Genomic DNA, 14,053 nt, shown 5'->3' on the forward strand with positions numbered 1-14,053 from the left:
GGGCTATATTTGGCCGAGGTATAGTATATGGTTGGCCCCTCTACAGTAAATCAGCACATTTAGAGTAACGGTTAAATCCCTACCTTGCAATCAAAGAAATTATAATTGGTTAAGATTGTTAACAATTCATTATTAAAGTTTTAAACATATTAAAGTACATTTAAATGAGGTAGGTATGTAGGCAAGGGTGTACATTAAAAACGTGAAATTGTGGTTCATAAAAAGTTCAGATTCCAAGAATTTACACAGTTTTGACCAGATGATTCATTGAATTGTTTAATTTGAAATCCACAGTTGCATGATGGGACTTACCTGATTACATATACAAAACAAAGCCTTTATTAATTTATTACAAAACAAATTATCTTTGCTTTATCATATTTAAATCTACCAATAATTATGGACAGATTAAAAAAATTAAACCCAGCGGAAGGCACATCAGGCAAAAACATAAGGATAGTGTCTTAATCAAAATTATTGTGTAAGTTTACCAATCTGCTAGTCTGTACATTATATAAAATAGAACAGAAGATTTTCATTATGAAAATATACTCAGCTAAGAAGCACAGAACCCCTTACACACGCACACACATAAAATATTATTATATCTTTATATACACATAATTTTCAAGAATATATGTCAGAAAATATAACGTTAAGGAGCAGCATAAACATGGAGAGAGTCAGAGAGAAAGAGAAAACTGTTGCCAGGACTGGTTAGGCAATGTAGGTCTTGACCTTCTGAGTGATGGAGGCACAGCAGATTGGACACTTGCCGAGTGACTGGGAGCACTCACTGCAGGACACCAGATGACCACAAGGGATGAAAACCATGCAGATGTCTCGGTCCATACAAATCTTACACTGCTTCTCCCTCTGAAGCCGATGGAGTATGTCACTGGGGTCCTCTTCTGTTAAAAATAAATAAGTAAAATCAACAAAATCCTTATTCAATCACTTTCAATCTGCTTTCATTCTCTTGGGATAAATCGGATACATATTTGTGAAATCAAACCAGAGCATAGATGCTATATTATAGTCACACATTATTGGTCTTCTTCGTGATAACAGAGAAGGTAATTGCCAGTTCATTTTGAATGCTTCTTTGTTTACACATTGGACCTTGGTCCGCTGGTCACACCCTTGAAAACACACACCTTCGGACGTGGAATGAGTCGCGGGGTTGTTGAGACAATCTTGGATAAGTGCTTCCACGCTGGGGTAATCCGATCCCGTCCTGCAGAGTTTATCACGAATCGTCCTCTCCACGGTTACAGGATCCAAACCTATGGCCAAAGCTGCTGCGGCCATCTCCGATTTGAGAACATCTGGGGGGGGGGGGGGGGGGGGGGGGTTGATGATGAGTAAAGGGATGCTCTTCACTTCAACCCCACTTACAAATGCACCCGAGTGCCAAAGCCAACCCCAAAAGCTTTCATGGCAAAGATAACATTGCAAATTTATAAATAACATCTCAGTGAATCAGACGCGTTACCATTCTGTTGTCTTGAAAAGCCATTCTGCGATGAAGCCTGGAAATTGGATGCAAACAAATAGGATGTTGCCACATAATTTTAAAGATCAAATAGTATTGTTGAACAGATGCCATGCCAGATGATGATGTACAGAGAACTTGTCAAATCATTCTAGATGACTGCAATTAATAGGTTACAAAAACGAGAAACCGGATTAAAAAGCTCTATGTATCCGGCCCACACGCACGAAACAGATCCCTTATAGTTTTGACTTAAGGGTGGCCGTTCTTTGAATGCATGAGTGTTTTAAGCTCAAGAGCCAACTACTTACAGCTCCATTCCGTCGCGGCTCCTGTAGCTGCACTTGATTGACAAAATCCTGTCCCTTTTCTGACAGCAAGAAAAGGCATCTGTTGGAAGTGAAAAAAATAAGCTATTAAAGATTTAAGAATATGACAAAAGGATCTACGGCTTAGTGGAAAGTGGACATTGATGTTTATGTGCGTGTATAATATCTATATATATATATACATAAATATATGTAATTATTTATTTATTACCCAGGGTAGTGTTTTGCGTGTTCCATCCAGGGTTCTTCATCAGGTAGCCAGTTTTTGACCCCTCCCCCACATTGGAAACAGACAACCCGGTCTCCACCTCCTAAAACGATGCACATTAATTACTTCTAACTTTGTCCTATGTTTCAGCCGCATTCAAATACATGTTAACACAGACAAACACTTAATTAATCGATCAGCAGTTTATGTGTGTTATTGCAGTACCATTGAAAATATTGCGCTAGTTACTATTTGGAATGCCCCTTCATAATATGTACCTGTGCTGTAGAAGCCAGCACTGGCTAGCATCCTAGAGTCGATCGGATGCTGGATCCCTGCATAGCTCTCCAGTCTCTCCTCAAAGCTTCCCATTGGCTTACTGGGGCTAAGCAGTGGTATAACACCACTCCCCCTTAGCGCCACCCTTTCCTCCTCCTCCTCCTCTTCCTCGGCGGCGGCTCCTCCCTGGGACGGCACGTTGCCCACGTCGTGACCGAGGATAAAGAAACAGTTGGCAAAGTGTTTGGAGTGCTCCCCCCACGCAGTGTCCCCGGCCTCCCAGCCCCCCATCATGCCCGCGCAGCAGAAGCACTGCACCCGGTCTCCCTCCCCCAGGTAGAAGAGGCCTGCCTGGGCAAGCGCCCTGGGCCTCACGGGGGCGCTGGAGGGCCACGGTTGGAACGTCTGCAGGCGAGCGTCCTCGCTGCACATGTGGGGGACCATGGGATAGGTGGTCTCGTCGACCACCTCTCCCGTCCTCAGCCGGTACTGCAGGTCTTCCTCCTCCTCGCTGTAGGGGGTGCCGTTGCTGGCCAGGCCATTTGCAACAGCTCGGTGGGCGCATCTGAGGAACTGGCACGAGGGAGAAACCTTAAGGAAAAGAACAGAAACATGAGAGGGCTATTCAGTAAGAAAGAACATGAGAAGGCTCTTTATCATATTAAACAACCAGACATGATGACCCCATTTATTTTGTCATTGAAACATCAAAATAAAATAAACTCAGATATCAACTATACTATACAAGCGAAAAATACTTCAGTATCGGCCAGAAATGGCCGATACTGAAGTATTTTTCGCCATCTTCCAATTTATTAAGTTCATAAAGATGAATACGTTTTTCGTTCGATTACGATTATTATTGCTCCTAACCTTTGAGTCAGCCAACCCCAAACCCCGTGCATTACCTCTTTGTGTCTTTCTACCGGCTGGTCCCCTGTGCACCAGTTCTCCACCGTCTTCCTACAGCTGAAGCATTGGACACGGTCGGCAGAGCCTGTGTAGTAGAACCCGGCCCGGGCCAGCTTGAGCGCAGACACCTGCTTGGCCCACTCTGAGGCCAGAAACGAGTCTTCGCGTTTCTTGATGTGGGACCAGTCCATGTAGCCGTCCGTCTCCAGGTCTCTGTTTTGTGAAAGCTGGGCCATTTCTTGCTACTGAGATGATGACTGAGACAGTAGGTATCTGAATAGAGAATTGAGAAAAGTCAAGGTACTTTTGATTATCAGGACTAGAAAGTACCGTCTGCATTGGTTCATTTATTTAAAATGTGTTTAGGGTTAACCCCAACCCTAACCACATCCAGCAACAGCGCCCTCTCGATTGTGACATCACATCGTCATTATGTCTTTGGTGAAATATTGACAATAAAGTAGTGTCCTGCTACAGAAGAATAACAAACACATGCTATTCTACTGTAGTTGGTGCTCAGGATTGGCTTAATACAAAATGAAGGAAGCGTAAATAGAGACAGTAACACAAGTGACAAGTAATTCTCTGAATTAAAGTTGCAATACGTAACAGTTTAAAGCTACCTAGACATATCTTTGGTCAACGCTGATTGACAGTGATTACAATAATGTCATCACGAATCCAATCTCATAACTGCAAATAAATAATGCTGACCAGCCCACCTTTCTTTCTTTAGAAGAAGGGAACTATCACCACTCCAAAATCCCTAACACTCAGCTGAGCTACGCTAGTTTGCGTCATGCCGTGGCACAGACAGGACAGTGGACACAACAAAGAGTTCCTTTAAATGTTTGGGTCTCCCGGCTACTAAGTGGGAGGGGCTCAATCATACACCGCATCTCTTTCGCAAGAACATTATCACAAAATTCAGTAATTGTTTTTCTGAATAAATTGGATTATTTCCCATATCTGTTTAAGACATTGGGTGACACTTGTGTGTTTAAGTCATATAGATGGTTTAGTTATAAATATTTACAATTTGCACAGGCAGTTCAGGACTCTGAGGTTGTTCGAATGGAAAGCTCATTCGGACATAAAACAAAACATAATTTAAATCACAAAACCGAATGGGCCTCGTACATTAAATAATATAACACTGCTCGAGGGTCAGTTTGATGAGCAGCAGCAACGTGCTCCATGAGAGCCTGTCTTTTGTCTATTTTATGTTTAATATCATGTGTGCAAATGGAATGTACTGATAATTGTACAAGGGGTGCAAATAACATCACCCTTCTTTTTTTGCAATGAAAACTTCTTTCTGAATTCTTAAACAATAGTTTTGTTGATTCCGAAAACCAGTGGCTTAGGAGGCCTATATCTTTTAGTAGCCTGGACTGAAGACCACCCTGATAACGCAGGCTAGATTTTGTTTCGCACGCATCATGCTGGACCTCCGGCCGCCGACATCGATTTCCAAAAAGGACAATGTAATCGTTGGAGATAACGCGTTGTTGTTGATGACGTGTCGGGCGAATCAGGGTCTACGTCCTAGTTGTTGTTATATAACACAGGCCTCCGCTCGGCAAACACTTACGGCGTCTCCCGAAGCAACAAAGCGTTAACGTTAACATAAGTCGAGTAAACACAGCCATAAATAAAGTTATTAAAGAAATAAGCTAAACATCAACTATTAAACAAGAACAACATAACTATGCACTGGCAGAGTTTCGGCCATTCTTTCGATGGGAATGTTAGGCTGAATCAATGGCTGAAGGAGTTTGACCTCCCACCGATTTAAATCGAAGTGGGAGGCTAGAGGTCGAGCGACCCTGCGGAGTGGCGAAACCGATTGGGAGGTCTCGTGATCAGGTTAGTCTCCAGGCTTCATATGAGGAGGACTGTCTAACCACAGGCTGGTGTCTGTCGCGGTGGCTTTAAGAGGAACCGAGTCACATGTATGGGTCGAATCCATGTCTAGGGCGGTTTCGCGCTTGATTAGAGGAGGGTTGGTATGATTGGGCACGCAAAAACATGGCACGCAAAACTGGTGAATCATAATCGTAAAGAAATCCAAGATTTAAGGAGCTCGCTATACCACCTGCGTGCCAGCATCAATAACTTCAGCACTTCATAAGATTAGGAAATTACAGGTTGACGAGACACCTCACAACTATTGCTGTCGGACGTATTTGCACAATTAGTCAGTCTCAAGTACACGGGGCGGGCCGTACTCACGTAACATTCTTTTCATAGGGAGTAACTTGACTCATTTAACGTTATGATGCCGGATACGCAAGGTGGGGACCTTGAATTGCACTTATTAATCTGTGGACTATGAACATGCACTCTGCCCAACCGTTTCAAAGCAAAACTCAAGATACATTGAGATCTAGTATGCAGTAAACAATGCAAAACAATTATTTTCTTTTAGAATTTATTTTCTAGTTATTAATGGTAACGTTAGTACCATAGAAGATGTTCAATTGAGATTTAGGGATCTTGATCAGTGTCTACATTACTATTACATACATTACTAACGTTAGTTGATCAAGTTTTTCTTTATCCACCTATAGCGATCTAGTTCTGGGCAGATCGGAAGATGTTTCATAATACATCACTGGACAGTATGAGAGTATGACCGGTGTAACACCGGCCAGCGGCCACCCTATTCTAGAAAAGCTCACCGTTGAGCTAGACAATGGTACAATAGCAAACAGCAATGTGCTACTTAAGGCCATCAAACCGTATCCATGAAAACGGATGTTTGGACGGGAGGACATTTCAATTACTCATTACTACTAAAATAGACTAGCACAGTATTTAAATGTTACAAGAAATGCTTCTTGCTACTCATAATCTCGTACAGTCAAAGCGAAACCATAGCGCAGCTATGGAGGAAATGCCCTACTACTGCCATACTACGCTGCTGATCAGCAGAGCTAGTGAGCTAGCCCCCACTAGCTCCCATACGGCTTGCCTAATGCTTCTTATTTAAAGTCGCGGTCCTACCTTCAAATTTACAGGAAGCCAGCTGCCGACCCTATGTTCAACCAAATGTTTGAAAAGAGACTACATGAAGCGCCCCGTCCAACTATGTAGGTTACGCAACGCACGCCCCAGCTGACCGCAACGTCACGTTTGACGACATTCAACAGCCGAATTGCAGATATCTGCAATGTAAATTCCGGATAGTCAAACTTAGTTAATAAATGACAATTCGGCTTGCCATAGTGGGAGGGATATCTGCCGGTTTAGCTATGAAACTTCCAAAATGTGGAATTGGTGTATCATGATAAAAATGACGCTAGACTCAAGGAAAAAATGAGTATTCTGCTTTATTAATCACAGACGGGGAAATATGATTTGTATCGCCAGCATCGTAAGTATATCTAGCCAATGCTCAATGACTAGAGTTAATATTGTGGAATCAATAGTTGAGAACAAACGACTGAACTTTTGGATTAAAACAGTTATTTGAAACATTATCCAGTGAAAGCCAGGGGGCAAGCAATTTATTGACAGGAAAATGTTCAAAGCAGGTTAATCAGTAGAAAAATAGAAGTCATGTAGCAAACATTGCACTATGGTATTAGAGATGCACAACTGAATCGAATAGGTATGCATTAAATGTAATGGCTATTTGAATAGTGATATCCCAAAGCAATTTGTATGCCTTTGACTTAATAAAAAATAAAATAAATATTTACAAATTTTTAAACCAATCAGTTGCTTGTGGATTGACTGCTGTAGTAGGCTGTTCATAAATTGTCATCTTAAATGTTAATGGTTCTTTCGAGGGAAGGCTGGCGAGAGTGAACATTGGCCTAAAGTTCCATTAAGCCTCTCTCATCCTTCACCTGTTATTACAACGCTGCGATGGAAGTGAAATCCTGACTGTATAATAGGAAGAGTATGGCTGCGGGGACGCCTCATCCTTCAACCAGGCGCTGGAGCATGGCGCCCACGCCGCCCCTGGCCATCTGGACGGGGGTCTTCTCCTCCTTGTTCTCAATGTAAATACTGGCGCCGTGCCCCACCAGTAGCTTAGCAGCTTCAACGCGCTCTTCGTCACACGCCAAGTGGCTGGGAAATAAAAAAGCAAATTATTATTATGATCAAATGAACAAAGAAGTTTTACAATAACAAAGCGAAACACAGCTGTAAGCCTTCTAAAAAGGTAGGGCACATTGAGGAAGCATAGCTTAAGAACGAGTTTAATTGCCATTAATGATGGCCGCTTATGTTCAATTAATGTGCATACGATAAAACGTAAGGCATATTTCATGTTCTACAGCCACAGAATATCAACCAAGCTCAGGTTCCCTTACAGCGGTGTGTTTCCCTCAATGTCCTGGATGTTTGTGGAGGCGCTGTGCTCTAGGAGCAGTGTGATGAGCCGGCAGTTGCCCTTAGAAGAGGCTCTGTGGAGGGGAGTGGAGTGCAGCTTGTCTGTGGCGTTGGGATCTGCTCCGTTCTCAAGCAGCGCCAGGGCTATCTGTAAGGAATAGTATAATATACATCTATTGATACACTTAAGACGTATCGTCCGCCATGGAACCTGGGGTCTTTGGGTGTTTTGGGCCTTCTCCAGCAGTACCAGGGCCATCGGTAAGGAATGAGTGTCACAGAAAATACCTACCCAAGTTACAGCTACAATACAATTAAATGTATTATTTAGGTGATAGGGTGACTTGAATATATTGTAGTCTAAAATGAACGGTCGATCAAACTGCTTGTTGCATGAACATTATCTTCCAGACCTAGTTCCAAATTTCTAAGAAACATGTCCCCTCAGTTTCGGTTGAGATTTCCCACACCCCCGTGTGTGGGTCACTGGCCATGACCATCCCCCTCCTGTGACGTAGCCCAGCTCTTGGAAGCCCCTTCTGGTTATCTAAACCACACTCAACTATTCTTTAGTATGTATGAAACCATTTTAATCATTTCTGCTTTTTGAGTCACGGGAAATCCCACTAAGAAATTATACTATGGCTACTGTTGTACTGTTTAACTTGAGCTTTCAGCTTGCAGTAAATTCCAATTCCAAAAAAATGTATAAAAACAATCCATCATGAAATATCACATTTACCTTCCACCCCACACAAAAATGATGGGTCATCACTTCAGAAGAATATACCATTCAGGGGTGTGGCTTCCTAAGCTGACCAAATTTGAGGCATTAACACATGGAATGATACAACTGTGTATTTCCTAGTCAAGTCAGGTGCGTGTAATGCATCAATTCCTAAATAGTTCATACGTCATTGGATTTTTTGTTGGTGACACTCAACCACAATGGGAGGAAAAAAGAGTTGTAATACTGTAAATGACTAAATCGAGATAAATATATCGTAACCTTGCCTATAAAAACGTAGTTTGGCCAAGTCTTGCATGAAAAATGCTTGGTAGTCTACAACCCAACTATAATGATGTTATTACGGGGAGACAATTTATTACTCAGCAATTACCAAAGAAACATTACTGCCAACGTAATAGCTAACATTTCAATAGTCTGAAAAGGGCAGGGTACATTACGATGTGATGTCACTATGAACAAGCCCTATGGTACGCCGATAGGGAGGGTGGAGCAGTGAGGGATATCCTCGGGGACTCTCTAAATCGACGCCACTTCGACCTGGGCGGGACTTTACGTCCTACGTCACTCGCTATGGGTGTGCATGTGTGCGCATAGCCGTCACTCGCGATGGGTGTGCAGTCCAAAATGAAAGAAAAAACCTTGCATCACTAGGGAATCGAACCCCCATCATCAGTTGGTCGTTGGCAACTGTAAACAAAGAGATCGCATTTTGTTTAACTGCTAACTAACAAACGGGTTTATGCGTTCACTGAACAAAGATTATGGAAATAAAATACCACTTTTCCATCAGAAAAATCATCAGAACCGTTATTACCAACCCATAGACACTAAAGCAAAAAGAAATGTTACTGGGGTTAAGGTTAGGGTAACGCTAAGGGTAAGACAAAGTGTTTTTGCAACACAATATTTCTTACAATAACAAATTCCAAAGTTTTGATGACTCCAGTAGGAAACTTAAGATACCTAGAGAAATGCGTGAGTGCTCACAAAACATAAACAAGGCAGCAGTGTGGTACAGGGTGATCATTTCTGATATACAGTACAAAAGCAGTAAGACACAAAGTGTTTTTGCAACACAATATTTCTTACAATAACAAAGTCCAAAGTTTTGATGACTCCAGTAGGAAACTTAAGATACCTAGAGAAATGCGTGAGTCCCATTTAGAGAGTCCCATATGCTCGGCATGAAGAAAGTTCAATGTATTTAATCTGCATGATCATGTAGACCTACATCATTACCTTTTTATTTTTAGATGATTAATAAATGATTTAGGTTTTGTTTTTTTTGACAGAGTGTAGTGTTGCACGTTATACCAATACTAGAAAGGTATCATGATACCCTCACGCAAAAAATGATACGATTCCCCCATTTTTTAGTATCGATACTTTTATTAAAAAAACATTCTCTGTCTGTGCAGCGAGCGTGTGAGAGTGTGACGCAACGAGACGGGGACAGTTTCGGAAGCGCTTGCCGTCCTTCCTCGGCTTGTGGACAAGAAATATGAAACGAATGTGGTGTAGCTTATTAGCCAACCTTTTCTCGAGTCATAGCGACAGTAGCCGCGTTTACAGGGACACTTCTGATAAGATTAGATTTCTGATCGGAATTTCTGATCTGATCTATTCCTATCATGCAAACCGAATGTACTGTATCTACATTTACAAAAGTAAGCGTACATCCGTATTTATCACGCTCGCAACCGTTATATTGGTCTGGACTTGTATGATATGTAAGGGATGGTGTTGTACAGAACGCCGGTCTTTAATCGGGAAAATAAGCCCCGACAGTGCGAACCGGACCACGACGCGAAGCCCTGAAGGGTATTATTTTCGATAATGACCGGCGACGTTCTGTACATTATCCCGCTTATTACACGGCTCCTTGCCGAAACGAAACAATATCTTCACAATGTCTTTTTACAATTACCGTTCATAGTGTTTTTAGCAGAGAAATAGTCCGCCAAAGACGTTGACGTTGCTTAGCAACCGGACATGCTGGGGTTGATAAGTTACCGGATAACTTGCGGGATGATATGAAAGACTTGAATCAGGCAAAAACTCCACTTTCCTTGACAGAGGTCTAGTTCGGTGTGCATAAAAGTACCGACGGAAAATCATTTTATCATTTTCTCAGCTGGTGGAAAGCAATAATTTTATTTATTCTGAGTTTTAAAGTTTAAATACTTCACTGCAATTGTCGGACTGACGTTTGTCCACCATAGTGTAATGGAATGTACCATGTAGTGGCATGTTTTGTTTTTAATAAAGTGGAGAAAATAGTATTTTAATTGTATGCGTAAGTCAGTCATTAATGTGTTCACTGTTCAAAAGTTTATATTGTACAGAAAAGTGGCTTGTTAAGCAAAAGCAATTATGTTAACAAACAGAAGTGATTATGCCCATACTTGCTCTGTAGAATTAATTTATTAAGGTAATTGGCCGCCAAAGCAGGAAACGTCCAAGATGCTGATAGTTAAACCATAGTGAGACCGAAGTGGACCATTATTCATATCTTTTCCAGATACTTTCAATTTTCACCATGGTATTGATTCAGTATCGAGGATCGAGGTATCGTATCGAAGTCATAATTTTGGTATCGTGCAACACTAATAGAGTGTATTTACTAGATGGAAAGTGTTGCATATATCACATTATATTATATTACAGTCAAAGTTAATAGGTTGACATGAAGTACTCATGTGAAGGAATAAAGCAATAAATATAAAACACTTACAATTTACACTTATAAATTCACCACATGGTTAGTAGAGAAGCAACTCAGAAAAGCAGAGGCTTCATTTTGTGGTGTCTCAATAGGACTGGAGAATATTTTAAAATGGTGTCATTTCCTAGAAGAGATATGAATTAGATTTGATCTTACCTCATATCTGTCTTTAGACGATGCGTAGTGCAAAGGGGTGCAGCCATTCTGATTGACAGGGTTCAGCTGAGCACCTTTGGATATCAGGGCCTTCACAATGTCATCTCTGCCTGCTGAGGCTGCTATGTGGAGAGGCGTCCAAGAAGCCTAGGAATTGCCATAAACTTCAACAACACCACACTGGTCTTACACTGTTGCACTTGACTTGTGTTTTTTATTAAGTTGTTTAGACAAGTGACAAATCCTTAATTCAAAAGTAAGCGTGTTCTTAGACGGTATTCAATCCTATCAGGGTATAATAAAACTAATTGCCGTTTACAATGTGTTTATTTTGATAGGGTTATGATAGGACAGGTTGGACCTTCCAAGAACAGCTCTAATCTACGGCTCAACACTGCCACCATTGGTCGAATAAAAGACACGCATGCAATTTATTTTCTGGAGGAAAAAAAGGTGCTTGTTTGTTTAAGTGCGTGTCTAAAATTCGGACACTTTATTGGAAGCCAAAGGTAAACCCGAGCTCTTAAATTATTCTGTCGACGACATTTTGAAACGGCAAAGACATTGCATTATACCATTGTAGGACAAAAGGCCGTCTAAGGACAACATTCAAGCTTTGGAATTGACTGAGAATTGTGTTCTAGAACAAACGGTTTACAAAATACTGTCAGTTCTCAATAGAGCTATGTCTCACCTAGTGATAGCGATTATTAGAAGCAGGTTAGCTACTTACAAAGATAAATACATTAACCAGTAATAATATTGTAAATCAGTCAACAAAAACGTATTCGTTTAAGTAATATACAATTATTCGCTTAAGAATACACATGTTGCAGATTGAGAAATATCTGGAACATTACATCATCTGGTAGATTCACTTCAACTCCCAGATCAAGAAGATACTGCACAATATCGTTGTGGCCCGCAGAACAAGCCCAGTGAAGGGCGGTTCTCTGGCCCTGAAAAGTACAACGATATTTTGATTACATTCAAACTTTCGATTTATCAAAGAAAAAAATAGCAAACCATATTATGGATGGGAGTCGAACGATGACTTGTACAATTACCTGGTCCGTTTTGCAGGCGAGTGTTTTATCTGTTATAATGCATTGCCTTAGTTTGTCCATGTGTCCTTCGTAGGCATGATTACAAATGTCCACATTTGATACTGAACCAGCCATCGCAAAGTATGTGTATGCGTTAAATCAAACTATGCAGATACTATAACATAACGTGAACTACGTGAAGCATAAAATATGAGCGATGACCTCGGAAGTGAAAAAATCTGTTTCCGTTCAGGTACACAACTTTTCTCTGCCTTCAAAGTAAAATACCCTCCCTGCTTCGCCACCGGCCGAGAAACAATTCGATGCGTCTAAGACTTTTAATTTGAATACAAGATTGTGGTGCTCTGGATGTAGTATGCTTTGCAGATTGTGGTTGTTGTTTCTCAAAGAAACAACCCGTGTCTTGAAGAAAAACATTGAAAGTCTGAACTCATGGCGTCTACACTGGTAACGTTAAATTAATTTTCTCGCAGTCGGAGTGTCTGTTTGGTTCAACATACAGAAGTCAAGCTAGCTAAAACAAAAAAGGCTAATACACATGCATTAATAAAACACATTTTACCAATCCTCATGGCAGGATTTCAAAACACATGCTGACCAGTCATGCAGGTATGCGGAGGAATTCGTCAACATTTATTATGACTGCATGGATAAAAAAAGGAGGGTGAGTTGTGGGCTTTTTCTTATCTACGACCAGTTGCTAAAACATCCTTGAGCCGACTCGCCTTGGTGGTCGGAAGTTCGGAACATGTGCATATATTAACTTTTTGGATTTGTTTTTGGTTCAATACAGAATCTAACCCGCCTTTACCTGGACAAATCCACCCTGGTGTGGAATGGGAACACAGTTTCGGGCCAGGATGCATTAAACGAGTTTTATGAGACCCTTCCATCAAGCGAGTTCCAGGTTTACACACTGGACTGTCAACCCGTCCATGGTGAGATTATTATAGAAATGTTGCTGAAATCAGTTGAACTTAGTTTTAAGGAATATTCAACACATGTTGAATATTGTATAAAGGCGTATATACGTTCGGTGTATGAACCGCAATCACTCGCATCACAAAGACAGAGTGATCACATCGATTATTTACCCTACTTCACTACAATTAGTTAATTACACATTACCTAATTAGGTAATTGCACATTACCTAAATGTGAGTTATTCATTTTGGTTAAACTTGCTGTAGCTACATTACCATAACCACCATTGGCTTTACAGTAATTGACGGACCAGGTATTTTTAATGGTCCATCAATTTACACTATAGTTGTCCATTTCATAATGGTAACATTCACTTTGGCACTCATTCTGAGTGTATACAGTGTCAACAGCCTACAGGTGTTTTTTAAGTGCACAGTCAACAGCCTACAGATGTTTTTTAGTTAACTTTTTTCTATTTACAGAACAAGCTACCCAGGGCCAGACAACGATATTGGTGGTGAGCTGTGGAGTTGTTAAATTCGAGGGGAACAAACAACGTTTTTTCAACCAGAACTTTCTGCTAACAGCGCAGGCTACACCGAACAGTGAGCAGCCTGTCTGGAAGATTGCCAGTGACTGTTTCCGTTTCCAAGACTGGCAAAGCTAAACTTTTCCTGGAACATTTTTATTTTCTCCCTTCTCTTGGATACCCCCAACCCCCACCGTAGGGCTCAACATACCAACATTTATTATGCCTTTTTATTTTAAATAAAATAAGCCACAAAACCCTTTACAAAATGACATTTATTTACCACGTTCTGAACAAAGCATGGGCCTCCAATGACGGCATACATTTAACA

At 41.1% G+C, this 14,053-nt stretch overlaps 3 protein-coding genes across 4 annotated transcripts; 1 reads left to right on the plus strand and 2 right to left on the minus strand.

Moving 5' to 3' along the window:
* Positions 1-263: 263 nt before the first annotated feature.
* Positions 264-6,482, minus strand: xiap (X-linked inhibitor of apoptosis). Its single transcript, XM_030367739.1, has 8 exons — positions 6,233-6,482; positions 3,220-3,496; positions 2,311-2,902; positions 2,036-2,135; positions 1,807-1,885; positions 1,496-1,532; positions 1,158-1,328; positions 264-911 (listed from the first exon to the last, which is right to left on the minus strand). The coding sequence occupies exons 2-8, from the start codon at positions 3,457-3,459 to the stop codon at positions 718-720; spliced, it is 1,413 nt and encodes a 470-aa protein (XP_030223599.1). The 5' UTR covers positions 3,460-3,496; positions 6,233-6,482; the 3' UTR covers positions 264-717.
* Positions 6,483-6,540: 58 nt separating this feature from the next.
* psmd10 (proteasome 26S subunit, non-ATPase 10) lies at positions 6,541-12,500 on the minus strand. The gene is made up of 5 exons (XM_030367740.1): positions 12,270-12,500; positions 12,063-12,161; positions 11,203-11,349; positions 7,552-7,718; positions 6,541-7,306 (listed from the first exon to the last, which is right to left on the minus strand). Exons 1-5 carry the CDS (start codon positions 12,381-12,383, stop codon positions 7,153-7,155), a joined length of 681 nt encoding a protein of 226 aa, XP_030223600.1. The 5' UTR covers positions 12,384-12,500; the 3' UTR covers positions 6,541-7,152.
* Positions 11,691-13,986, plus strand: nxt2 (nuclear transport factor 2-like export factor 2). 2 transcript variants are annotated; one of them, XM_030367742.1, is made up of 4 exons: positions 11,691-11,711; positions 12,847-12,933; positions 13,063-13,207; positions 13,676-13,986. In XM_030367742.1, the coding sequence occupies exons 2-4, from the start codon at positions 12,916-12,918 to the stop codon at positions 13,858-13,860; spliced, it is 348 nt and encodes a 115-aa protein (XP_030223602.1). In that variant the 5' UTR covers positions 11,691-11,711; positions 12,847-12,915; the 3' UTR covers positions 13,861-13,986. The 2 variants fall into 2 exon arrangements, with proteins under 2 accessions (XP_030223602.1, XP_030223601.1); XM_030367741.1 differs by lacking the exon at positions 11,691-11,711 and adding an exon at positions 12,613-12,716.
* The last annotated feature ends 67 nt before the right edge of the window (positions 13,987-14,053 follow it).

This window comes from Gadus morhua, chromosome 10 (assembly GCF_902167405.1).
Source record: "Gadus morhua chromosome 10, gadMor3.0, whole genome shotgun sequence".
NCBI classification, from domain to species: Eukaryota; Metazoa; Chordata; class Actinopteri; order Gadiformes; family Gadidae; genus Gadus; species Gadus morhua.